The sequence below is a fragment of the Tenrec ecaudatus genome, chromosome 11, assembly GCF_050624435.1.
Source record: "Tenrec ecaudatus isolate mTenEca1 chromosome 11, mTenEca1.hap1, whole genome shotgun sequence".
Classification (NCBI taxonomy): Eukaryota; Metazoa; Chordata; class Mammalia; order Afrosoricida; family Tenrecidae; genus Tenrec; species Tenrec ecaudatus.
The window spans coordinates 73,883,757-73,908,266 of record NC_134540.1 but is presented as its reverse complement, the minus strand read 5'-3'; the positions used below and the strand labels follow the sequence as shown (position 1 = coordinate 73,908,266).

The 24,510-nt window shown below is 49.6% G+C and overlaps 1 protein-coding gene across 12 annotated transcripts in view; it reads left to right on the top strand.

The window, feature by feature from the left end:
- CHST10 (carbohydrate sulfotransferase 10) overlaps positions 1-21,795 on the top strand; it is a 34,971-nt gene extending 13,176 nt beyond the window's left edge. For all 12 annotated transcript variants that reach the window (XM_075563246.1, XM_075563247.1, XM_075563249.1 and 9 more), the window contains 5 exons: positions 259-390; positions 6,853-6,944; positions 16,963-17,197; positions 17,954-18,059; positions 19,583-21,795. In XM_075563246.1, coding sequence (XP_075419361.1) covers positions 259-390; positions 6,853-6,944; positions 16,963-17,197; positions 17,954-18,059; positions 19,583-20,120 — 1,103 coding nt within the window. In that variant the 3' untranslated portion in view covers positions 20,121-21,795. The remainder of the gene's footprint in view (positions 1-258; positions 391-6,852; positions 6,945-16,962; positions 17,198-17,953; positions 18,060-19,582) is intronic.
- Positions 21,796-24,510: the final 2,715 nt, after the last annotated feature.

Below are 24,510 nucleotides of genomic sequence, written 5' to 3'. Positions count from 1 at the left end.
GCAAACAAGCCCCAGTGACGTTCTCGATTGTCCTCCCCTTTGTCCAAGTGCTCGCAATTTGATGTCAGGATCGACTCAATCCCTTAATATTGCTCACTGGGATCAAAATGTCCCACCATATTCAGGGTCAGAGTACCGCTCTCATCAGTGGGAGAAGGGGTGTGTGGTTGAGACTACTCTGCACTCGCCAGTTCTTGTCTTGCCCTTGGGGTCTGGGCCTGTTTCTGAGTAGCCGGATGTCTCGCTTGTGTTTTCCAGGAAGAGCCCCTGAATGGCTGACACCTGACACCATGCACCACCAGTGGCTCCTGTTGGCCGCCTGCTTTTGGGTAGTTTTCATGTTCATGGTCGCCAGCAAGTTCCTCACACTGACCTTCAAAGACCCTGAAGGTAGGTGTGCTGGGTAATGTGATGCCTTTGTGTTGACGCATGCAGACGGCCTGTGCCAGAAGGGAGGCTGGAGGGCAGTGTCCCAAGTCCTCCTCCTTAAAGCGGCCTGAGGAGAGGGAAGGCCTAGGGGCCAGACATGGCTTTGTTTGGGGCTGAAGCCTGCCAGTTGCAGGAGGAGCAACCCCTCCCCCACCCCTACCCCCCACCCCTACCCCCACAGTGCCGTGGTGTGCAGTGTGTTGCTGCTTTGTCCCCTTGGGTAACATCCTGGTTTGAGACATTGCTGGGCTGTGTGGCTCTAGTGGACCCTGATCGTCTGTCCTGGTGGCCACAGGTCTGAAGGTCATGGCTGGTGCAGTGGATGGAAGGCCATTTAAATAGTGTTGGGTTGTAGCTGGGGATTTCTAGATTCCCTGCACTGAACACAGGCACACAAATGGGGGTGTGGAAGGGGAGCTGGTTTCCCATTTGCTCACCTGAGCCTGGGTGTTCTGTTTTGTAACTTGATACGTAACATGGGTGGGGTACCCATTCTGACACATGTCTGAAAGCCGAGGCACGCTGCCTGCTCGACAGGACACTCCCAAGTTTGCCATGAGTGTGGGGTGGTGCTTGGGGGTCTGTGATGTGCAGGCTCTGTGCGAGGAAGGGTGATGGTGGCTTCATACTTTAAGATCTGAGGCCTCTGGCTGTGTTGAGAGGGGCCGATGGGAGGATGCTGCCTCATACGGATCTCTGTGTGTGAGGGCCACACCATCTTTGTCCTGCACAGCCACCCACCGCCACTACGGCTCTTGGAAGGGGCTGCTCGCAAAGGCGCCCACACCAGCGCTTTCCCAGATGGACTCCTTGTGGCCTGGGCAGACCTGGGCTGCAGGTGGCTACCGTGCCTCAGAACGCGCCCACCAGCAGCTACCTGCCGTGATGAGGGCTGTCCCTGGGCCACCTTCCTCTCTGTCCCCACTGCCTGTAATGGAACAGCAAGGTCAGAGGCTGTTTGTCACTGAGCAGCAGGAAGGGAAGTCTGTGATTAGCCCAGGGAGCTGGTGCCACGCAGCCAGGTTCATTAGTGCCGAGGGCCCGACTGGCTGTTGCTGGAAGTCACACTATCTTCCAGGAGCCTGGAGAGAAGCCCTTTGAAGTTTCACGGCCTTGGGACCGTGGCTACCCACTGCTGGGGATCAGGGCTGGCAGGAGCATCATGGATGATCACGGTTGACACCGAAACATGGGCTTGCCGCCATAACCTAACCTAGCTTATCTTGCCTCTTGCGGGGCTCTGCGTCACTGCCCCTAAGTAGATTATTAGGATTCTGAAGATAATGGCTCACTGAGTTCTTTCTTCTTTTTAATTTCTTTCATTTTTTAACTGATCAGAATGATTTATTCATTTCATTCATTTGCTTGTTTGCTTATTTATTTAAAATTATTTTTGTTGGGGGCTCTTACAGCTTTTATAACAATTCATACATCAATTGTATCAAGCACATTTGTACATAGGTTGCCGTCATCATTTTCAAAACCTTTTCTTTCCACCTTAGCCCTTGGTACCAGCTCCTCTCTTTCCCTCCCAGCTCACCGAGTTCTGGACAGCAGGAAGTGAGCTTACTTCCCAGGGTTTCTGATGGTTGTGCATTGAGTCAGGCATCCAGGAGAGAGAAGGTGACCACCACCCTGGAGGCCACTAGGAAGAGCCACCGTGGGTTTGTTCATTGAGGCACCTGCTACAGGGCACATTGAGGCTCTGCTTCCCCATGGAGACAGTCACTCCACCTCCTGGGCCCTCTTCTGCCTGAGGAGGCAGTCAGCCCAGCTCAACAGGACACCGAAAGGGGTTGGTAACTGTGGCCCAAAGGGATTTTCTCGCACATTGGAGTTTGCTTCGCTCATGGTCACAGTGTGTTTGCTTTTGAACCCAAAGCCCATCTTGAAGTGTCATTACAAGGAAAGAACCTTAGCGCCCAGCGGAATCCATCACAATGAAGTGCTGCTCTTTATAAGGCCGATGGTGAGTCCTGGCTCTCAGCTTTACAGGGAGCCTGCTCCGCTCGCTGCCTCTGACCTTGTGGAATACAGCCCTTCCCCAGAATCCCGGTTAGCGGTGGGTCTGCACCTCTTTGTAATGATTCCCCCTGCTCCTAGAGCCAGTAGGCACCCTGGTGGCGCTGTCAAGCTAACTGCCAGCCCATGGTGGGGTGAGGGGGTGAGAAAGATGAGGTTGTCTGCTCCTGTGAAGATTTACAGCCTTGGAGACTCCCCACAGGGTTCCTGTGAGTCAGAATCAACTTGATCACATTGGCTGGGATGGGGTTACTGGAGCAGAGAGGAAGAACAGGTTTTTCTTAAACTGCTATTTAGAGCAACATTAACCTTAAAACAACAACAAAAAACATAGTGGTGTGGTCTGCAGATAGGAAGAACAGGTTTTACTTAAACTACTGTTGACAGCAGTGGTTCTCAACCTTCCTAATGCCACAACCCTTTAATACAGTTCCTCATGTTGTGGTGGCCCCCAACCATAAAATTACCTTCGTTGCTACTTCAGAACTATAATTTTGCTACTGTTATGAATCATAATATAAATATCTGATATACAGGATGTATTTTCTTTGTTACAAATTGAACATAATTAAAGCATAGTGATTGATCACAAAACAATATGTAATTATACAGTAAAATCTCTTTAATATTTATTTCTAATAACAAATAAATGAAATTTTGTCTTGAAGCATCGTGTAGCATGGGTAGCAGTCTTAATATAAAACAACAGTAAGCTACATTGGTACATTTTGTGACTGTGTGTAAAAAACCAGCTTCAGTGCAAAGGTTGAGATAGCTTCCCTCTCACCAGATCAGCATAACTGCATGTGGGCAGACCCACCTGGAGACGGACAGAGGAGCAGTGTCTCAGTTCCTCAGACCATTGGAAATGTATTTTCCGATGGTCTTATGCAACCCTTGTGAAAGGGTTGTTTGACCCTGAAAGGGGTCATGACCCTCAGGTTGAAAGCCATCTGGTTTAGAGCAACACTAACCTTAAAAACAAACCCAGAGTGGTGGGGTCTGTCTTGTGTTGTGCAGTGGAACCTTAATGATATTTCGGGTTAACAAATCTCAACGTCCTCTTGAGGTTAGGGTTATGTGTTGTAACTGGGCTTAGAAGTTGTAACTGGAATTTGAGGGTCTGTGTTGGTACTAGAATTTTTTAAGGACATTCGTGTGTGTGTGTGTGTGTGTGTGTGTGTGTGTGTGAGAGAGAGAGAGAGACTTGATTTTTCTTCTCTCTTATGTTTTACTTCACTCTCACAGTCTTTGCCTGCCCTCGGCTCCTCAATTCGGTAAGCCACTTGTGGGCAGAGGCAAGTGTGCCTGCCTGACAGCAGGGACTTGGCAGGCCCTACCAGCCAGCAGGTCCAGGGCCATGCCCATTGACTAGGTGCAAAGGGCAGTCATGAAGTGGAGTGAGAGTGATGATCACTTTGGGAGGGGGGGGCCTCCCCCCCCTAAAATAGTACATCACTTTATAAATCTACAAACATTCTGGGGAAAAGTATAATGATGCTTACAACAAAAATAAACTAATACATTGTGAAGACCCTTAGCCATACCTAAAGGGTTGGTGTCATTGGTCCTGAAACTCTTGGGGTGGGGGGTGTCAGGTGGGACTGGGGGGTAGACAGGGAGAGAGTCACTCTGATTGTGAGGGAGATGGTGAGGAAAATAAATGTCACCCGTTATCAGCAGGAAAAGATAACAAAATGCAAATTGTGTTTGGGCTCTTTCCTTCTAGTAGGATCCGGGCTAAGGGAGTTCAGGAAATGTGGAATCACGTTTTTGTTGTCGTCCAGTTGATTGTGATTGACGGCGACCCCCACCCGCTGCATGGGGCAGACCTAACCCCTGGCCTTAGTAGGTTGAAACCTCTATGGAAGCACATCGCCAGATCTTTCCCCCGCTCAGAGCCCTTAGGAGGGTTCAAACCGCCAAACACTCTTGTCAGCAGCTGAGTGCTTAACCATCGTGCCACTAGGGCTCCTTTCAAACACATTCAGATCAGGATGGCGACAACCCCAGCCATGGAAGGTGAGAGTCTGAGGCCCCACGGCTGCCAAGGCTTGTTCTCCCGTGCTTCTTGGGATGTGATCGAGGCCAACTGTCAGTATCCACTCACTAGTCAGTGCTTAGGATGCAGGTTCACCTCCCCGTCTATTAACTTATTAAGGGGCCATCAGTTTCTCCAAAACCCACTCAAATCCATGCCAGAGTGAAGCATGGCACAAAGACTAGCAGAAGGCACTGCTGGAACTCTGGGTCCGCCCAGGGGAGTGGGGCGAGCCTGGTTTCGATTTGCATGCCAGTGCTCACAGATGACAAGTTTAGGAGGGTCATCAGCCGCTCAGAGCCCAGCTCAGACAGTGCCCTCAGGAGCACCAAAGGCCCGTGGGTGGCCAGGATGTTTCTGTCCACTTGTCCACAGCAGTGCCCCTGGCCTTCTTCCAGGTGCAGAGCCGGGCTTGCCCTCAGGGTGGGTGAGGACTGGATTTTGACTCTAGGGGAGGAAAGGTATGGGAGTTAGAAGGATTTCATTCCAGTGGAATCAAGTCACACTGAGGCGTAAGAGATGAGGGCATAGAGTCACGACCATGGATGGGACATTTGTAAGGATTTGGGGGCATAGAGAGCTCTTCTCTGCAGAGAAGGAAGGAAGGACAGAGTACTTGTAAGGAAGGGAGGGTCAGTTCAGCAGCCAGATCTCTTGAGGGGCCTTGGAGCTGCAGCCTGGTGGGTGTGCAGAGGGCAGGCTCTAATGACCCAAGAGGAGGAGGTGTTGAATTAAAAAAAGTATACCTTTGCGTAAGTTGCTGATTTGTTTGTTTCCATCTACTTTTTCCTCCCTAAATACATAGTAGGTTTTGAGAAATCCTGCAGTAAATAGTTCTTGTTCTGAGAGGTACCTAGGGGGCTACCTTCCCATTCTCTCCTGAGGTTCCCAAAGCACTGTGGTAAATGATTGCTGGGCGCAAGCCCACTGCGAGATGCCTGCACCTGCATCCCAGGGCCCGTGGCGTTCTCCTGTCTTGAAATGAACATGCATGCACTGGCTTGATTGCCGACTTGGCTGCTGCTTTTTTTTTCCCTTTCCAAATTTTCATTTTTCATTTGTGATTCTGGCCAACGTTCACAGGGGAACACAAAGGGCCCCTCAGTGCCCTCACCCGTTTTCCACCAGGGGTTGCCTCCTGGAAAAGCTGTAGCGGTGGGTTAGTGATGCTGCAGTCAGCGTCCAGAACATGGCCATCCCCACAGGCTCCCTGGTGGCGGGCGGCCCTGGCAGCCACACCTCCCCCAGCCCCCCCCCCTCCCGTCCCCAAGGCCTGACACCCCGCCCCCCACCTCAGCAACCACCGAGGAGCTCTCTGTCTCAATCGTGCTGTCTGTCACTCAAGAATCTGTCGGTGAAATTATACAATACGGGATTTTGGAGAAATTTCTTTTTTCATGCAATGTAATTCTCCAGAGATCTAGTCCGGTAGCTTTCTGTGTCCATACACCATCCCTGCTGATTGCCAAGTTTGGTTAAACACTCACCTGTTGAGGGACATCGGGACCATTTCAGAGTTGGACCGCCATAAACATGGCGTGCTGATATTTTTAAGTGATCATCAGCTTCACTTCGGTGGGATAAATTCCCAGGATGCAATGACTGTGGGTCCAGTCATAGAAACTGCCACACTGATTCCCGGGGTGGGGGCTGCAGGGACCCTTTCGCGTCCCGGCTCCCTGGCAGTGTGAGAGTGAGCCAGTTTCCCTGTGTGCTCACCAGTGTGTGGTGTCGGCACGACTGACTTGAGGCATTCTGACGGTCCAATGTCCCCTCCTGGTTTCCCTTTGCCTCCCCTGTTGGCTGCTGCTGTTGAACATGGACTCACATGCTCCTCGCCCTCTGGGCCTCTCTGGTGAATGCCCCTTTATAACGAGGTGGTTTGTTCTTTACTGCTGCCCGTTGCAAGCTCCTTTTTATATTCAGATGTTGGTCTTCAGTCAGATAGGTAGTTCACACATATTCCCCCCACCCCCTCTGTAGCTAGGCCATTCCAGCATCTTCACAAAGTCTCTTGAGATCAGAGGTTGTTTTTCATTTTGATGGGGTCCAACTTACACAGTTTTAAAGATTTGTCTCCCTCACTATCTTCAAGTCTCTAGTGCTAGGTTTATGAACTAATGCCTGTGAGCCACGTGGAGCAGCTTTGTGCATAAAGTATGAGACCAGGGTCAGGCCCTGGTTCTTTTTTGGTGGTGAAAATCCCACGGCTCCAGCTCCATTTGCTGACAAGACTACCCTTCTGCTGTTGAATTGTTTCGTCACCTTGGCCACAACTGGGGTGGGCTCCATTTCTAGGTTCAAGATTCCACTCCAGTGATCAGTGTGTAAGGAGACTCTGTAACCTCCTTGTCTTCCAGTGTACAGTGCCGAACAGGAGCTTCTGTTCCTGGCCACCAAGCCGGAGCTGGGCAACCTGCCAGAAGAGAAGCACCTGCCAGAGGATCTGAAGGTGGGCACAGTGAGGCAGGAGGCCTGGGCCCGGTCACGATGGTCAATGGAGGAACAGGCCCGCCCGTTGGCACCTCCCATTTGCCCAGCATGCACTCTCACGAGGTGCTTTGGTGGCTGGCCCTTGGGCAGCAGTTGCTGGTGTGGCTGACCTGGAGAGGGGTAGGGCTGGACTCAGGCAGAGTTCCACTTTGGCAGGTGGATTCTCTCATGTTGGCTGTGCAGGTGGGGTACTAGTGATTCTAGTGGGAGAGCTGAACACTCACCTGGTGCCCTCTGAGAGCGTGTGCCCAGCCTCCTGAAAAGACCTCGATGCTTAGAGACTTCCCATTGGCTGAAGAGACTGGCCGTCACAAGTAGATTCTCATTCAGAGACATCCTGTAGATCAGAGTTGAACTGCCCCATTGGGTTTCTGAGACTGTAGATCTTCCTGGGAGCAGACAGCTTCATCTTTCTCCCCAGGAACAGCAGTGGGTTCAAGTCACTGGCCTTGCAAGGAACTTCCCCACATTTAACCCATTATGACACTAGGGCACCCTCAGAGAGGGGCTGGCACAGGGTCACTATTCACTGACAGAAAACTGACTCTGCTTTCCTGGTGGATCTCAGCAGATTCCCTCTAGTCTTTTCAGAATAGAAAATACGTTGTAGTTATAACTCGTGGATACTTCTGTGAAAGGACACTATTAACAGGGCTGTGGGTGTAAAAGATAAATGACACCAGAAAAAGCAGGATCACGACTCCGTCGAACAAGGTGATGACTCCGCAGTGAATCGGTCACGTCTCCATTCAGCTGTGCTGTGAGTGTGTGGTGAGATCTCTGTGAAAAACAAGAGAGGTGTGTGCCCTGGTCTTTACCTTTACCTCCTCATGGCTTACTCAAAACACCAGAGGCACTTGTGAGGGAAAATGGGTACACCCAACTAAGCTCTCGGAGAGCGAAACTCAGAGAGGACAGTTCTTTCTCTCCATGCGTGGTCTCAGAGCTGCACTGAAAGTTGGAGCAGGGATCTGCGGAGGCCTTCCCGAGTAGTACCAAGGACTAGAAACACTTGAATGAGGTCACGACTTAGCTAAGACGAGCTGGGCCAACCGCTCTCAGTGGCACCCTGCCTTCGTGAAGACAGGACGGGGACAGAGACGGGCACGGGTGCCAACCAGCTCTGGGCCTCACATGGGCACGGAGCCTAGGTGGCCAGAGCACTGCCAGAGGTATGGTCAGGGGGTTATTCTGAAGGTTTCAGGCTAGTAGAGAAGGGGGAATCGTGACATTCTAAACTCATTGAAAGTCAAGTCCGTTAGGTCTCTGTTTCCCCAAGTCACCACTTCCTCCAGAATACCTCCCTTAAAATGGAAACACTCCTGCAGGCCACCACTTGGTTGACCATTGCCATTCTTCAGTGAGGCCAGTTTCCTGCCCTGCAGTGTCTGTCTGTCATCTGCCTGTCCCATTTCTGCAACCCCAGACAGAGAGGGCTTAATTCTGTCTTAATTCACGACTCTGAAGGAGGCACAGGTCACGTTCATTTTTAGATCCCTCAGTGTTCTTTGTCTATGTCACGAGGGCTATGTAAACGTGAGTTGAATTCCCGACCAGCTGAGATAATGTGCTGTGTTAGTTCTGGTAGACTGGAGAAACAAATTCACAGACACTCATATGTATAAGAAAGAGCTTTATATAAAGAGCAATTGTATATTGAGAAAACATCCCAGTCCAGATCAAGTCGATAAGTCTGACATTAGCCCATATGCCTGACACCAGTCTGTAAATTACTCTTCGGACTCACATAACACATGCAATGACGCCGAATGCAGGAAGATCACAGGCCAGTGGGTGGAAAGTCTTGTGGATCCAGTGGCATTGCAAACATCTCAGCGCTGGCATGAGTCTCCATGTGGTTCCTCCAGCTTGAGTGCTCTGGCTCCCATCAAGCGACTTGATTGACAGACTAAACTCCACCCCTTCACTCTTAATAGTCTCAAGTTGGCACCAGATTTTGTAACTATCACACTTGTCAGGAAAATGGAGTGTTCTGGATCAGGACAGGAAGCCACCCTGCATCGTGACATTTTAAGAGCTAGAAGGGCAGTCTTGGACAGAAGAGCAGTTCATCCAGCCTCCAGACGGGCTGGCTGAGAGAATGGAGTCTAGGGAAAAGGTCACATGCTGGCAGAGCATGAGGCTGCGGACTGCCGGTTAGTGCTCCTCCCTTGTGGCATGCTGACTCCACGTCTTTCTCCTGGGTTCTCTGCCCCTTCTCTCCCTGCTCTCCCACTGGTTGTCATAAAACTCAGTTCTTGCAGCTTGAGATATGCTGAGTGTGCATTTCTTTTTAGCTTTCTAACTCCGGGTGTTTGCACATTTCACGATAATGGTTTACTTTTCTCCTCAAATTACCTTTTGAGGTTTTTCTGTTCGGCTCGTTTACTCATCATTTGTACCATGTGCTTTAGCTACTGTATGTTCATGAGTCAGTTTCATAGTCCCTCCTCTTTCCTGTCTCTTTAAGGACCTTTTTCTTTCTTCCTGTTTGATGTTCTTGATATCGTCCCACGAAACTCCTCAGCTGTTCAAGTCATTAGTGTTCAAGGCAACAAATCTGTTCCTGAGCTTGTTCTCCAAGTTCAAGTGGGATATACTCCAAATCATGTTTTGCCTCTCACAGACTTGTTTTAATTTTCTTCAGCTTCAACCTGAAATTATGTCTGAGTAATTGGTGGTCTGTTCCACAGTCGGCCCCCGGCCATGTTTAGGCTGCTGATACCGAGAGCTTCTCCATCATCCCTTCAGTCAGTTTGATTCCTGTGGATTCCATCTGGTAAGGTCCATGTGCCCAGCTGCTGTGTTTGCTGTTGAAAAAAGGCAATTGCTATAAAGGAGTCCATTAATCTCCAGCTTCATTTCTGTCACCACGGCCGCATTTTTTCAACCATTGATCATTCCTCTTTGTTTTCATTTTTCTTATTCTAATCACCAGTAATTTACAATGCATCCTGACGGCATCTTTGATGGATGTCAGCCTGAAGAGATTAGTAGAACTCTGCAGTTTCATCCTGCCAGTAGTGGTGGTGCACGTCTTTGACAGTAGTTGTGTTAACTGGATTTCTTTGTCGGTGTCTAGCTGCTGTCCTGTCACACACAGCGTCTTACCTTGAGATCTTGAGATGTTCTTTTGGATGATGAATGTAGTGCCATTACTTTCAAATTACTCCCAGGATAGCCACTCGTGCGATCTCTGATGACAAATGGCCAACACCAGTCCATATCAGCTGGCTCACGCCGAGGATATGTATCTTTATGCGTTCCATTTCGTTTCTGACCATTTCTGATTTTCCTAGATTCATATTTGGTATGTTCTACATTTCGAGTGCCTAAGGGATTTTTTGCAGGAGTTTCTTTGTATTCTGCGTTGTGCCCTGTCAGCAAACGGAGGTTCCTGAGGCTTTGGGCCCATCTGCATCATGAAGAGCGATTCCACTTTGAGCAGGCGGCCCTCCCACATTCCCATTTTGAGAACCTTCCAACGAGGGGCTCTTCCTTCAGCACTGATCAGGCAACATTCTGTTCCTCATAAGGTTTCAGAGGTGGACCACCTCTTCTTCCTCCTCCTTCCTCGTCTGTTCTCAGTGGAGATGTGCCACTGCAACTGTCCCCCGTGGGTGACCCCGCTGGTATTTGCAATACGGGTGACATAGCTGCAGGGTTCGCAGCAATACCCAAGCTACTGCAATACAGCCAGCTGCAGACAGGCAGGACCGCAGTCGTTAGTTGACACTGCAGCTCAGCATGTGGGTTCCCACAAAGCTTATTTCTAAATGCGCTTGGGTTTCAAAGCTTACCTTGAAAAGTTTATCTTGCACATGACGTAGCTGAATGTTTGGATGAAAAGTCGTAGACCATAACATCAGCCCTTACCGTTGGTGTTATGTAAGAGAATTCGCAAAGTGAGAAAACAGAGCACGATGCTAGGAAGTACATGTAATGAAAACACAAGTGTAACTGAATGAGAAATTCCTTATGTTTAATGCTGAGGCTTGAAGAAAAGCAAATGTGAACGTGACACAATAGATGGGCGGTTTTCCTGTAGTTTCAGAGTTGACGGTTCTTTAACGCACCACTCTGGAGTGCCACCCCAGTCCGGGTTAGAGTCGAGGGTTAAAGACACTGCGACAGAATGAAGAGGGGCTTGAGAATTAGGGTAGACGAGGCAACAGCAAGCACTCACAGATACGGACAACTGTGCAGTCTACCAAAGCAGTAGAATTTGAAAATTGACTATTAAACAAAAGCCCTCCTGGGCTATAGATGTTCTCTGTAGGTTTTAGGCTAAAAGAGCCTCAAAGTGTAGCTGCCACACTTGTAAACATGAGCTTCTTCACCCTTTCGGTGGACAGCTTTCACTGCCATTGAGTCATTGCTGTTGGTCTCTGAGACACTGTTTACAGTAGTAGAAAGCTAAGTATTTCTCCCATGGAGCTGCTGGTGGTTTCGCACTGCAGACCATGTGGATTGCAGCCCAACGCATAACCACCAAGCCACCAGAACTCCTTAAAGGAATAAAGAAAGGCCAAATAAAAGTTTGCATCCGTTTCCCTCACCAACCCTACTGATTCATCTCCTTAATTGATCCTGGCAGAGGAAAGGCCTTGAGACAGGGTTGGGGACGCTGTTGTTAAAAAGCAGTTGTCACTCTGTAAAAAGCAGAGAGGAATGCGAGGCAAGAAGAGGCCAGTGAAGTCAGGGAACAGCCAGTCCTGCATGGGAACGCAGAGGGTGCTCTGGGAGAAGGAGGGGCCTGCATTTAAATGCAGGGTTATTGCTGAAGGAGGGAGACAGTTGGCTTTACAGTGTTCCCTTTGGACTGACAATAAAACCCCAACAATCCCAACTCAAAAAGTGTAACAGGAGCAATCTCAGAGAACTTGGAACAGTTTTCTAGAACGTCCCAGAAACCCCATCCCCAGTCATTGTTTTCAAATCAAGGTTTTTACTAAGTACTAAGTTAATGCACGCTTAATTGTGTTGTGAAGGAATAAGCAAAACTGGAAGGATTACCCACAGTAAAAATACATTCCTTTATTTTTAAGGCTTTTGATTACAAAAGTGACCTACTTAATGTAGCACTTAGCAAAAAACTACAGGTAAAATAAAAATCACTGCTAGCATTTTGATCTCTTAATGGCCACTGCCTCCGTGAATTTGAACCTTAGACATTTCTATACCGTTCTTTTTTCCCCTTTGAGTTTAATAATAAAAACTGTAGTACAATGGCTCGAATGTTAAAAGATGGTAGTAAACCCTACATTTTCCCTCCTTTAACATTTTTTATGTACATTTTTATATACTTGGTATACTGTGGGTGCCAATTATTAAGTGAACTGTTTTCATATAGGAAGTAGAATTTCAAGCTCATGCTGTAGCTAAGGCAGTTCCTCTGCTGCCTTTAATATAAAATATTGCATATAACCTGACTGAGTGAAAATTCTCCAATACACTCTCCCCACTAGATTCTTGAACCTTGGCTTAGAGGCACTTTGACATCTAAGAACAGGGAAGTCTGAGACATTCTGATTGTTATTCTCTTGTAAGTAACTCATTTTCATGCTTGGGTGCCAATAAAGTTTATTTTTATTATACATTTGGCATGAAAATCATGCTAAGTCAGTGTGGGTCTCTTCACATTCTCCCCTCATGAAACTCTCTTTTCCTCACTACTTTTGTCTGAGTTGTGCTGGTCACCATCCCAGAAAGACCTTTCCTCTCAGAGATTAAACCTTGTCTGTTAGAGCAAGCCAGCCCCTAACAGCCATGGGCTATCATATACAAGGATCATAGGCAGGTCATGGCGAATAGGAGAGGCAGAAGAGAAGCTCAAGGAGTCAGACACATTTCATGGTAGCAGGCTCACCTCAGCCCCTCTTGGTGGTCCACATGGAGGTGGGAGAAGAGTCTTTACTGTTTGGGGGCTTTTATAGGCAGCCATACCTCATGCATATTCAGTAGTTACATAAATGACAAGGTGGGTGGTAACACAGCAAAGTCCCTGAGCTCACAGATTAGGACACATGTATTGGGAGAAGGCATGAGGGGGAATGGGGGTACCGCTGTGGGAGGAGGTAACAGGAATGGCTGCTTGTACAGGGAGATAAAATCAATCGTGTGCTCACTTTAAGGCAGCATAGCTGTTGGGGAGGATATATTTAACAGGATCGTGTACTTGGACTTTATCTCTTAAGTTACCAAAGTGTGGTGGCTTTCCTACTGTGGGATACTAGCTTTCCAGATTCCCTCTGTTGTAAGTTAGGGAACAGAGCCCTAGGGGTGTTTCCCTCAGGAATATTTCCCTGAGTGTTAGTTTCCCACACTCGTCCATATCCGTAGTTGCCTCCCTCACCTCCATTGTTTGCCGGTCACGATGCCATTTCGCGTTTTAACCGCTCTCGGTAAAGATATAGATTCTTCTCCTGCATTTCTGTTTCCTTAGATTTTCCTTTCATGTTAATCCCTTCTCTAGGTCTGACTGTCTGCTGGTGTTCTCTAGAGCACGGGCGCTCAAACTTTTAGGCCCGTTCACTGTCCCTCAGACCGTCGGAGGGTCAGACTATAGTTTAAAAAGAAAACTATAAACAAATTCCTATGCACACTGCACACGTCTTATTTTGAAGTAAAAAACAAAATGGAGCAAACACACCCAGTGGGCCAGATAAATGTCCTCGGTGGGCCGCATGTGGACCATGGCCATAGTTTGAAGACCCCTGCTCTAGAGGCTGCATCTTACCTTTTTTAAAAAAATCATTTTATTAAGAGCACATACAACTCTTATCACAATCCATACATATATCAATTGTGTAAAGCACATTTGTACATTCATTGCCCTCATCATTCTCAAAACATTTGCTCTCCACTTAAGCCCCTGGCATCAGATCCTCATCCCCCCCCCATGAACCCTTGATAATTTATAAATTATTATATTTTGTCATATCTTACACTGTCCGATGTCTCCCTTCACCCACTTTTCTGTTGTCCATCCCCCAGGGAGGAGGTTATATGTAGAACTTTGTAAATGGTTTCCCCTTTCATTTCTACCCTCCCTCCATCCTCCCAGTATCACCACTCTCAGCACTGGTCCTGAAGGGATCATCTGCCCTGGATCCCTGTGTTTCCAGTTCCTATCTGTACCAGTGTACATCCTCTGGTCTAGCCAGATTTGTAAAGGAGACTTGGGATCATGATAGGGGGAGGGGGGAGAAAGCATTTAGGAACTAGAGTAAAGTTGTATGTTTCATCGTTGCTACACTGCACCCTGATTGACTTGTCTCCTCCGGGTGACCTGTCTGTAAGGTGATACCCAATTGCCTACAGATGGGCTTTGGGTCTCCACTCCGCACTCCCCCTCATTCACAATGGTATGCTTTTTTGTTCTGATGATGCCTGATACCTGATCCCTTTGACACCTCGTGATCACACAGGCTGGTGTGCTTCTTCCATGTGGGCTTCGTTGCTTCTGAGCTAGATGGCCGCTTGCTTACCTTCAAGCCTTTAAGGCCTCAGATGCTGTATCTTTTGATAGCCGGGCACCATCAGCTTTCTTCACCACATCTGCTTATGCACCCACTTTGTCTTCAGCAACTGTGTCAGGGCGTCTTACATTTTCATAGCGATACTAAATGGTTCTCCAAAAGGTAGTTTACTAATGTAGATCATTTTTATGGTGCTTCCTGGGAGCCTTCAAGTTACCCTTTCTTCCCTGTCAAAGGTCCCTGGGAGGTTCCCTTGGAGTTGCCTCAGATGAGAGAAGTAGGCGGGCCCTCAGATTCCTTCATTCCTCCTGGAGTCTCTGGAAGTCCTCTCTTCCCACCTGGCCCGGGAGGCCCAGGCCTCTCCCAGTTGTCTGGGAACACACGAGACTCTGGTCCTTTGTGATGGCTCATCAAGGGGTGGCACCTCTACTCCTTGCCCCTAACCCTCTTCCCAGGAATGTGATCTTTCAGGCATCCTTGAACTTTAAACTTTTCTGATATAAAAGGACACAAGCCCCAATAAAGTGACTTAATTTTTGAAAAAGGACCACACAAATATACAAAACTCCAACTGGGCTTCCATCTAGTCATTTTCTGATGCAGACTATAAATAACCAACTCATAATAATAACCTCCTCTGAATTTGAGTCTTGTAGCTTCCTGCACTGTTCTGCGCCCCCTCCCAATCAGTTTAATCATAAAAATGGGCAAAATTGTGCACATGTTTGCAGGTGGGGTAGACATGACAAGAAAGGTTTGTTATCCCCCCTCATCACTATCATTGAACTTTTTATGGAAACTTACTGTTGATAAGTCACAGGCACATTCACTGCCATCAAGGCAATCCCCATGCATAGCGGCCTGATTAGACGGGTAGCACTGTGCCACTGAGTCTCTGAGACGGTAATGAAGTAGCCCATGGATTGGACAGTGTTGTGGTGGGCCCAGCCCCAAGGACTGCAGACCCTTCTTCCGCGGAAGCATGCTGTTGCTCACGACGCTGGGCTGGTCAGAGTCTGCAGCCTTCAGGTGCTGGAGAGGAGTAGGGAGGAATTGAGTTGTGCAGCTGCAGAGATACCAGGAACCTCTGTGTTTACACACGCGTGCGCGCGCCCTCACCTCTGACATTTTTGACACTTTTTCTGAATTTGGGCATTTAAGTATAGATCAAACTCTTTTTTATTTTTGCTTGTAGACTGGTGTTTTTGTATCAATTGTGCCTTGAACCATAGGCCAGCAGGTTCTGTTGAGAAATCCTTTTTGTTCAAGAAATGCTTATTGTGAGAGGAATTGCCTTGTGTGCCAGAACCCAAACCATACCCATTCCCATCTAGTCGATTCCAACTCACAGTGACCTGTTTAGGTTTTCCCCAACTGCACATCTTTATGGTAGCTGCAGCCTCATCTTTCTCCCACACGTAGAGTGGCTCGGGGCTTAAACTGGCAGTTAATGTACAAAAAGACCAAACTCAACTACCATTGAGTAGATTCTGACTCATTTTGAACTGCTGGTCTCATGTTTAGCTGCACAACACAAAACTCAGGGCTCCTGACCAAGTGGGTCACAGCTCCAAAACCACTGCCACGGGTATGTAGACCATGAGCCCTGGTGATGGTGTTGGATGAGTGTTGACTGCTAGCCACCAGATCATGGGTTCAAACCTACAAACTTCCATCCAGGAGAAAGAGGAGGCTGCTGCTGTAAAGATTTATTGGCTCAGAAACCCTGTATAGCATTAATTCAGTGGCAGTGGGATTGGGTTTTTCTATAGCTGAGAGCAGACATCCTCATCTTTCTCTCTAGGAGTGATGGAAGGATTTAAACCACCAACCTGGTGCTTAGTGTCCCCCAAACAACTCCCAGTATACAGAAAAGGAGCCCCAGTGGGTTAAGTGTTGGGCTGCTGACTGCAAGGTCAGTGGTTCAGACCCAACCAGATCCTGTGAAGGAGAAAGAGGAGGCTGCCAGCTCCCATAAAGTGTGCAGTCTCTGTAACCTCCGGAGCCATTCCACCCTATCCCATACGGTCTCTCCCCGAGCCAGCACGATAGCAGTAGGCTTGATAGACAGTCGTATTCGAAGATGAACACCCAACATGACATGAAAGGAAATGTGGGGGAGGACACCTGAGGGAGCAACTCACCTTGACTGAAATTCCTGAGTGACATTTCCTGCTGCTTTTAGGAAAGGATGAGCTGTGATGTCCTTAGGGAAGTACTAGGCATATAGCCTGCCTGCTTATCCATTTGTCCAGACCCAGGCTGAAGACACTGAGGGCCAGCTATCTCTGATGAAGTTGTGGGTCAGAATGTCCACTTAACCGAAATCCCAAGCTCCTGGTGAGCATTGGTGGCAGGGCGGCTCAGTGACCCCACCTGGCCCCTGCGAAGACAAGCCCAGGAAGCGATGGGGGAAGGCCCTCCCTGCGCAGCCCTCCCGCTGGGCCTCCGTGCTGTTGTCTGCTAACTAGGCCCTTGTGCCCGTTTCATTTCCAGCCAACAGGAGACATGCTTTCGGCGAGCCAGCCAGCCCAGCCCCTGGTCTACTCGGAGCGCCTGGAGCTCATCCGAAGCGTCTGCCAGGATGACGCCCTGAAGAACCTCTCACACACTGCCGTCTCCAAGTTTGTCCTGGACCGGATCTTTGTCTGCGACAAGCACAAACTTCTCTTCTGCCAGACCCCGAAAGTGGGCAACACGCAGTGGAAGAAAGTGCTGATTGTGTTGAATGGTGCGTGCACACCCAGGGAAGGTCTGGGCGTGGCGTAGGTGAGGGAAGGAGGCAGCTAAGTGACCCCAAAGAGAGCCCTCAGTGTTCTTGTCCCACACCTGCTGTACTGGAAAAGTAGGTGAAAGCAAGTTAGATACTGCTGTCTCTGAGAGGGTCAGCCCCACCCCAAGAGGGCCTCCTTGCTTTCAACCATGGGGTCAATACACCCGCTGGTTTTAGAAACCTGGCCTGCAGGCAGTGATCATTCTCTAAAGGCAGCCAAACCCAGGTTAAAGGAGCTTGGTGGCACAGTGGTTACACGTTGGGCTGCTAGCTGCGAGGTCAGCAGTTCGAAACCACCAGCCAGCTCTAAGAGAGAAAGAGGCAGCTTTCTACTCCCGTAAAGAGTTACAGTCTCAAAAATACACAGGGGCAGTTTATGGCAATGAGTCGCCTTAGACTCAATGGCAGTGAGTTTGACATTTCTAAACCCGGTTTAGGAGCATTGGCACAGGTGGATGTTCCCAGTATTTCTATTCCTCGTTCATCAGTCTCCCCATAGGGATTATCACAAGCTTCTGTTCATGCACTTACCCTGCCAGGATCAGCAGATGGAATGCAAACCTCCAGAGGGGAATGTGGAAGGTGGGTTTGTCAGGCACGCCCGCCCCTGGGGAACATGAGGGCGCAGTCACCAGAGACTGCAGGGCTTGTCCTTCAGGATAATAACCAGAGCTCAGCCAGGTGGTCACCTGCCTCTCTCGGTTTACCTCCCAGGAGCATTCCCATCCATCGAGGAGATCCCCGAGAACATCGTCCACGACCACGAGAAGAACGGCTTGCCCCGGCTGTCGTCCTTCAGTGACGCAGAGGTTCAGAGACGGTAAGGGCTGCTTCCACAGACAGGAGCAGGCAACCCGACAGTTCCGCAAAGGCCTTCTGGTCTAGCCCAGGCTCTGAGCATGTGGGGTGCCCCACGGAGCCCTGGTGGCAGCAGGTCTGTGCAGCCCAGGTCACGCCCAGTGTCCGTGCCTTTAGTTCTTGAGTCCCTGTCAGAACTTCAGAGTTCCCTTGGCTCTGCTTGGGTCTCATTTTATTTTGAAAATGACTTACCTAATGCTCTGAAAAGTTCCCCTTGTTAGCTGAAAGGTAGCCAAGGAGAGCAAGATTTTAAAAGTATACATAAATAGCAAATGCATATCAGCACCCCCTCACCCCGACCCAACTGCCTAACTGTGACCCCTCCTCCTGCCCCCAGCTGGCTCTTCATTTCCTCCGGCCTCTGGGAAATGCAGCCTTTCCAACTGGTACAAAGTCCCTGAAGCTCAGAGGTTTGCGACCAGCGAGGAGCTCTTAGTGGGTCAGGGCAGTGGAGTTCTGCGAAGTGTCACGTGCAGCATTGAAAGCAACCCCTTGGCTGCAGTAGGTGCTCTGTCAGCGTGCTGGTGGCCAGCTTGCTCTCGTCATTTCTACAATCACTGCCAACCGCCACTGCGGCCATCTTCCGTCCCAGCTGGAGAGTAAAGCCTCTCCTTTCCTCTGCCCATCTCCCCTCCCACCCCAGTCCTCTGACAACTTTGACTCGACTCTTTAGAGCGCTACCTGTAAGTCACACTTCCGACCTTGGCTGTTCCTAAGCCAGGCAGATCACCTTCCCCTACAGTGGTCTGCCCAGGACCAAAGCTTTCAGGCATCCTTGGTGTTTTGAAACACTGAAGTGAAACCAAAAACCCACTGCCCTCGGTCGAGTTTCTGATGCACAGCGTCCCTATTTACGGGGCTTTTGTCAGTCTTCACAGAGCAGAGAACTTCCTCTTTGTCCTGAGGAGCAGCTGGTGAGTGTGAACTGTGGCCCTCGGCCCTCGTGATTAGCAGTCCCAAGCTTGCCCGGCAGCACCACCAGGCCTCCTTGAGGGAAACAGACGGAGATTAAAGAAGCGTTCTGTGGAGTGGCTGCCCCACGATGAATGTGTGGCCTTACACAAGGTCAGGTTTCTGAGCCTCTGGGCTACATGCTGGGCTGCTCACCCCAAGGTCAGCAGTTTGAAACCTCCAGCTCCGTGGGAGAAAGAGGAAACTTTCTACTCCTGTAAAGAGGTGCCGCCTCGGACGCCCACCCGGGCAGGTGGCTATGAGTTGGAACGGACTCCAGGACAGCAGTTTTTTGAAGGGAGTCTCCTCACCTGTGCAGTGGGCCAACAATAGCACTTGCTCCCTTGAGATTTTGTGTGGACTAAGTCAGAGCCACACAGAAAACACCAGGGCAGGGACTGGTGGCACCAGGGGATCAGGGACTCGTGGCACCAGGGAGGGTCTGGGAGGGGCAGCTCTCGCTGCTGCTTTTTCACCGTCCCCACCAGCAGCACCCCAGCCGTTCACTGCTGCTTTGTTTTTCTCTCTCCTTAGACTGAAAACATATTTCAAGTTCTTCATTGTGAGAGATCCCTTTGAAAGACTCATTTCTGCCTTTAAGGACAAGTTCGTTCACAATCCTCGGTTTGAACCCTGGTACAGGCATGAGATTGCCCCCGGCATCATCAGGAAGTACAGGCGGAATCGAACAGAGACCCGGGGGATCCAGTTTGAGGATTTTGTGCGGTACCTGGGTGACCCAAACCACAGGTGGCTGGATCTGCAGTTTGGGGACCACATCATTCACTGGGTGACGTATGTGGAGCTCTGCGCCCCGTGCGAGATCAAGTACAGCGTAATCGGACACCACGAGACCTTGGAGGAGGACGCGCCGTACATCCTGCAAGCAGCCGGCATAGACCATCTCGTGTCCTACCCGACCATCCCTCCCGGAATCACCGTGTATAATAAAAGCAAAGTGGAGCATTACTTCCTGGGCATAAGCAAACGGGATATCCGGCGCCTATATGCACGATTCGAAGGGGACTTCAAGCTCTTTGGGTACCAGAAACCTGAGTTTCTGCTAAACTAACACCCGGGACCCATGAAATCCAATTTCTCTGTGAGACCAGGGGGCTAACCAGGTGGGGACCTGGGCACTGGGAAGGGTGATTCCTCCACAACACTCCCTGGCTTATGAAGTGGGACCCTGACTGCTACCACACATGTGGGCCTGGACGGAAGGAGTGCTGGAGGGCCCCAGCCCAACCCCACTGATGACAGCACGACCTTTGCTCCCCTCCCAGGAAGAGAAAGACGAACGTGCCGCCTGACAAACCGGGAGGGAAAAAAGTCAGTTTTCGGGTCGTTTTACTGAGTTATTAGAGAGGTGGGCTCACCCCGTAGGGATCCATATTGGTCTGGCAGGGTCCTGTCTGTCACAGGTGGATCGAAGCAAGAGCGCCCAGCACTTCGAGGAAACATGGAGAAGTGCAGGCACTGCAAAAAACTAGGGCTGACCCGGATCAAGTGTGGGTAAGAGAACCAAACCTCTGGCGGACTGCCCCTTCTGGCTGCTGCTGCTGCTGTCAACACGAAGACAACCCAGGTCTCCCCTGTGACTGTTTTCCTTTCGAGTTTCTGGACTGGCCAAAAGGCAGCTCCAGGCAGTACATCTTTCCCAAACACATAGCTGTACAATGGCAGGTCATATTTCTGAAGCTCTGCCTTGCCAAGTGGCTATCGTGTTCAGCCAAGATGGACCATTGTGGAAGGTGAGGGGTTGTATGTAAGGTCTCCCTCCAAGAAAGGGAACATCGGGGTCCGCCGGGGAGTGTGGAATGATCATGTGAAGACCTGTCTGGTTCTGGAAACTGAGGCCTGCTATGGATTGGAGCCCATCTGCTCTGACTGTGGGGCACACTGGGTGTGGACAAGCCAGCGGGAGTCCACCACTCTCTTCCAGGAGCCCCTGCCCTGGGGCCGAAGGCCACCTGGGATAGAATGCCAGCTTTGCCAAATTGAGTACCGCTTACATGATTCACCTTCCTCTCCTCAGCCAGATACACACCACAGACCCACTGCTCCTAAAGCCATCCCCCTGGAATAGATGGCAAGACATTGGGCATTTGAGTCCACCAGCAATAAAATCCCCTGTGGACGCAGCCTCCAGGAACTCACAGGCCCTGAGCTAGGCCCCTGTGAAGAGCAGTCTGGTAGTGAGGGCCATGAGGTAGGGGACTGGCCGAAGGAGTCAACCTTGAATGGGACAGGTGGCCCAAGGACTGGGGCCAGTGAGCCTGAGCCTTTTTTGTTTCCTTTTGTTTTGTTTTTCCTCCATGCAGCCATGGGAAGAGAACAGCTTCCTGAATTTGTAAATGTGAAAAGTCAAGCAGAATTAAACATACGTGCCAAACCTGACATGTGCTGCAGGCCCAGGGCAGGGCGCTCGAGGCTGCATGGCACCTGTATTAGGAGACCGTAAGGGCCGCACATAGGAGGAGGGCTGCAGGGTGGGGGGCAGGCAGGAGGCCAGGCCCCGGGCGACGGTGCTCGCCAAGCAACAGTCAGTGCTGCGGCCCTTAGCCCTCAACTGATGCCTAAAGGATGTAACACTTGACTTATTTTTATATGAAGTTTTAGCAATGTCTTGTTGAATCATTTCAGATCTAATGCGCTGACCAATTACCTCTTTCCTATTTGAAATGTGTAACTGTGGAAATGTTTGTGAATTTAAGGCCTTACAGTTAGTCCTAATTAAAAAAACAATTCCCTCTCAAAACCAAGAGTGGTCACTTGTTCTTTTGTCGCTGTCCTTATTTTTCCAACCCCTCTTGCGTAAAGGGAGATGTGGCATCTGGGTCATTTTCCTAATATGTTTTGCCCAAAGAAGTAGCAATTGCTACCAATTGCTGGATATCAGGCAATATATCCAGAACAAAAGGTGTCCCTAGCCTAGACCCATGTGGCTCCTGGGTACCACACTAATCACTCCCCCTCCCTCCCGAGGTCACGTCCTTCTGAATCTGTCTCCAAAACCCACTTCCTCCTTCCTGGTCTTCAGAGTCCGAGGCCCATGCTGACTCCTATTTGTTCCTGGAGCTGCGGCCACACCCACGCTCTGACCCCTTCCATTTGGTTCTGTACACTGCAACCACAGAAGCCGGACTAGTGCAAACTTGCCCTCTAGGACCCGCTCCCCAGTGAGACCTTGCTGGCAATTCTCTCTCATCTTCCAGCCTCTGGTCAAGTTACGGCCTTGCCTGCCTGCCCCTGCCCATGTGCTCCGTGGGTATAGCTCCCTTCAACTTGCACCGAGCCCTCTCCAGGAAGCCACCTTTGTCCCACCATCAAGAAGTTCTCCTCTGCTGAACCCACAGTGCCTCGGGTGGGTAGGAGGGAAGTCTCCATTTCTAGGCAGAGACACCAGGGGAAAGAGGAGACACATTGTGCCTGGAGCTGCCTGAGAAGGCAGCACCCTTGGGAAACCTCAATGGGAGAACTCAGAAATAGCATCGCCTTGGTTTGAAAGCAACAAAAGGAGACACGTTACCTCTACATTCGCTTCTCAGAAAGGCATGGCGGCAGGGTCATCCGACTACACAGTGGGAAGGAGGAGGGCAGACTGCCTCCAGCCCTTTATCCTTACCAGTTCTGACGCCAGTCAGCCATCCCTCCTACAGCACACCTCAGCAGGGTTCACTGATTCATCGCCATGGTCACACAGACCAGACTGTTCCCACAATTACAGCAGCTTAACAGGTTACATGGGATCTCGAGTTGTGCATTGTACTGCCATCCACAGGCATGGTGATACAAACCCATTAGCTACTTCACAGAAGAAAGGTGAGGTGTTCTGCTTCCATAAAGATTTATAGCCTCTATACCAGAGGATGGACACTGGTACAGATAGGAATTGGAAACACGGAATCCAGGCGGATGTTCCCTTCAGGACCTGTGGTGTGAGTGGCGATACTGGGAGCATAGAGGGAGAGTGGGTTGGAAAGGGGGAACCGACTATAAGGATCTACATGTGACCTCCTCCCTGGGGGACGGACAACAGAAAAGTAGGTGGAGGGGGAAAAATGAGCTGATGCCAGGGACTTAGTGGAGAGCAAATGTTTTTAGAATGATGAAGGCAATGGATGTATAAATGTGCTTTACACAATTGATGTATGTATGGATGGTGATAAGAGTTGTTTGAGCCCCTAATAAAATGATTGAAAAAAAAGATTTATAGCCTCAGACGCCCACAGGTGAAATTCTACTTGGGGTTGCTGTAAGAAATGACTTGATTCTAATGGATTTGGTGTGTGTGTGTGTGTGTGTGTGTGTGTGTGTATAAACAGGTTACATACAATTCATGATTAGAAATGCCCAGGACAGCCTCTTTCCAGACATGCCTTCAGGCACACCTCTCTGGTCCTTGGTCTCTGCTATTTTGCTACAAAGCTTTCTTAGGGATGCCAATAAATACCCAAAGGGCACATCATTCCATCTTAAGCCTCAGCCCAAAGGCTCAGCTCTAGCTTGAGAGTCAGCAAGCCTAGCTACCCAATTAACTGCCTGAGGGCATCCCACTCAGCAAGCAAGCTCTTGCCCCAAAGCCATCATCTTTTCTTGCTCCACAGGCCAGGAATCTGCCTCTCTTGGTTCTGCTGCTTCTCTTTAAGTCCTCTACCTTTTCTCTAGTGCTATATAGCCTTCTCTCCCTGGACTGAGGAGGTTCAGTGCATAGGGATCTCAGGGTCCAAATGCCACGTCCCATGCCTGGCTGCTCCTTGATTTCCAGATTCCTCAGCTTTCTGTCTCTGAGATGGCTAGTTTTATACTCAACAGGATGGTATCCCCTTGTTAGAGTTCCAAGGTTTGAAAAATCACAATTTGCCAGGTTAACGGTCAGTCACAACTGAATCATATAGCCCCATCAACTTTTTCTCTCTTGTGACTCAGACCCATCAAGAAGAGAGGGAATACTCCTAGTCAGTTGGTGGGAGTTACAAAGACTCTGGCAAGAAGAGCCATATCCAGTAAATCACTGCACGAACATTTCCAAGGATTCATAACAAAACATCTCAATCTGAGCGGCTTGTAAGTACAGAAACTTACTGTCTCAGTTCTGGAGCCTAGAAGGCCAAAGGGTGTGTGTTACACAGGGTTCTCTAGAGAAACAAAGCCAGGACGCTTATGATGTAAAAGGATAAGTTTATATAGCAAAGAGGAATACAACAGCAAATTAGTCCACACAGCAGTACAGAGAGCCCAGTCCAACCCACTTTTGTGGGACAGTTAATATACTGAAGGTCTTTTCAACTTACGCTGCCCCTGGTCCATGCCTGAGGAAGCAGACAGTAGGAAGATTAGATGTTGAGGTGAAGCAGAGGCTAGAAGCAGGTCACAGTGTAGCCTCACAGTACAGTGATTTGAAATGGCAGGAGGTGAGGCATCTAGAGTGGTGGTAAAGATGATGGGAGCGGGCTCAT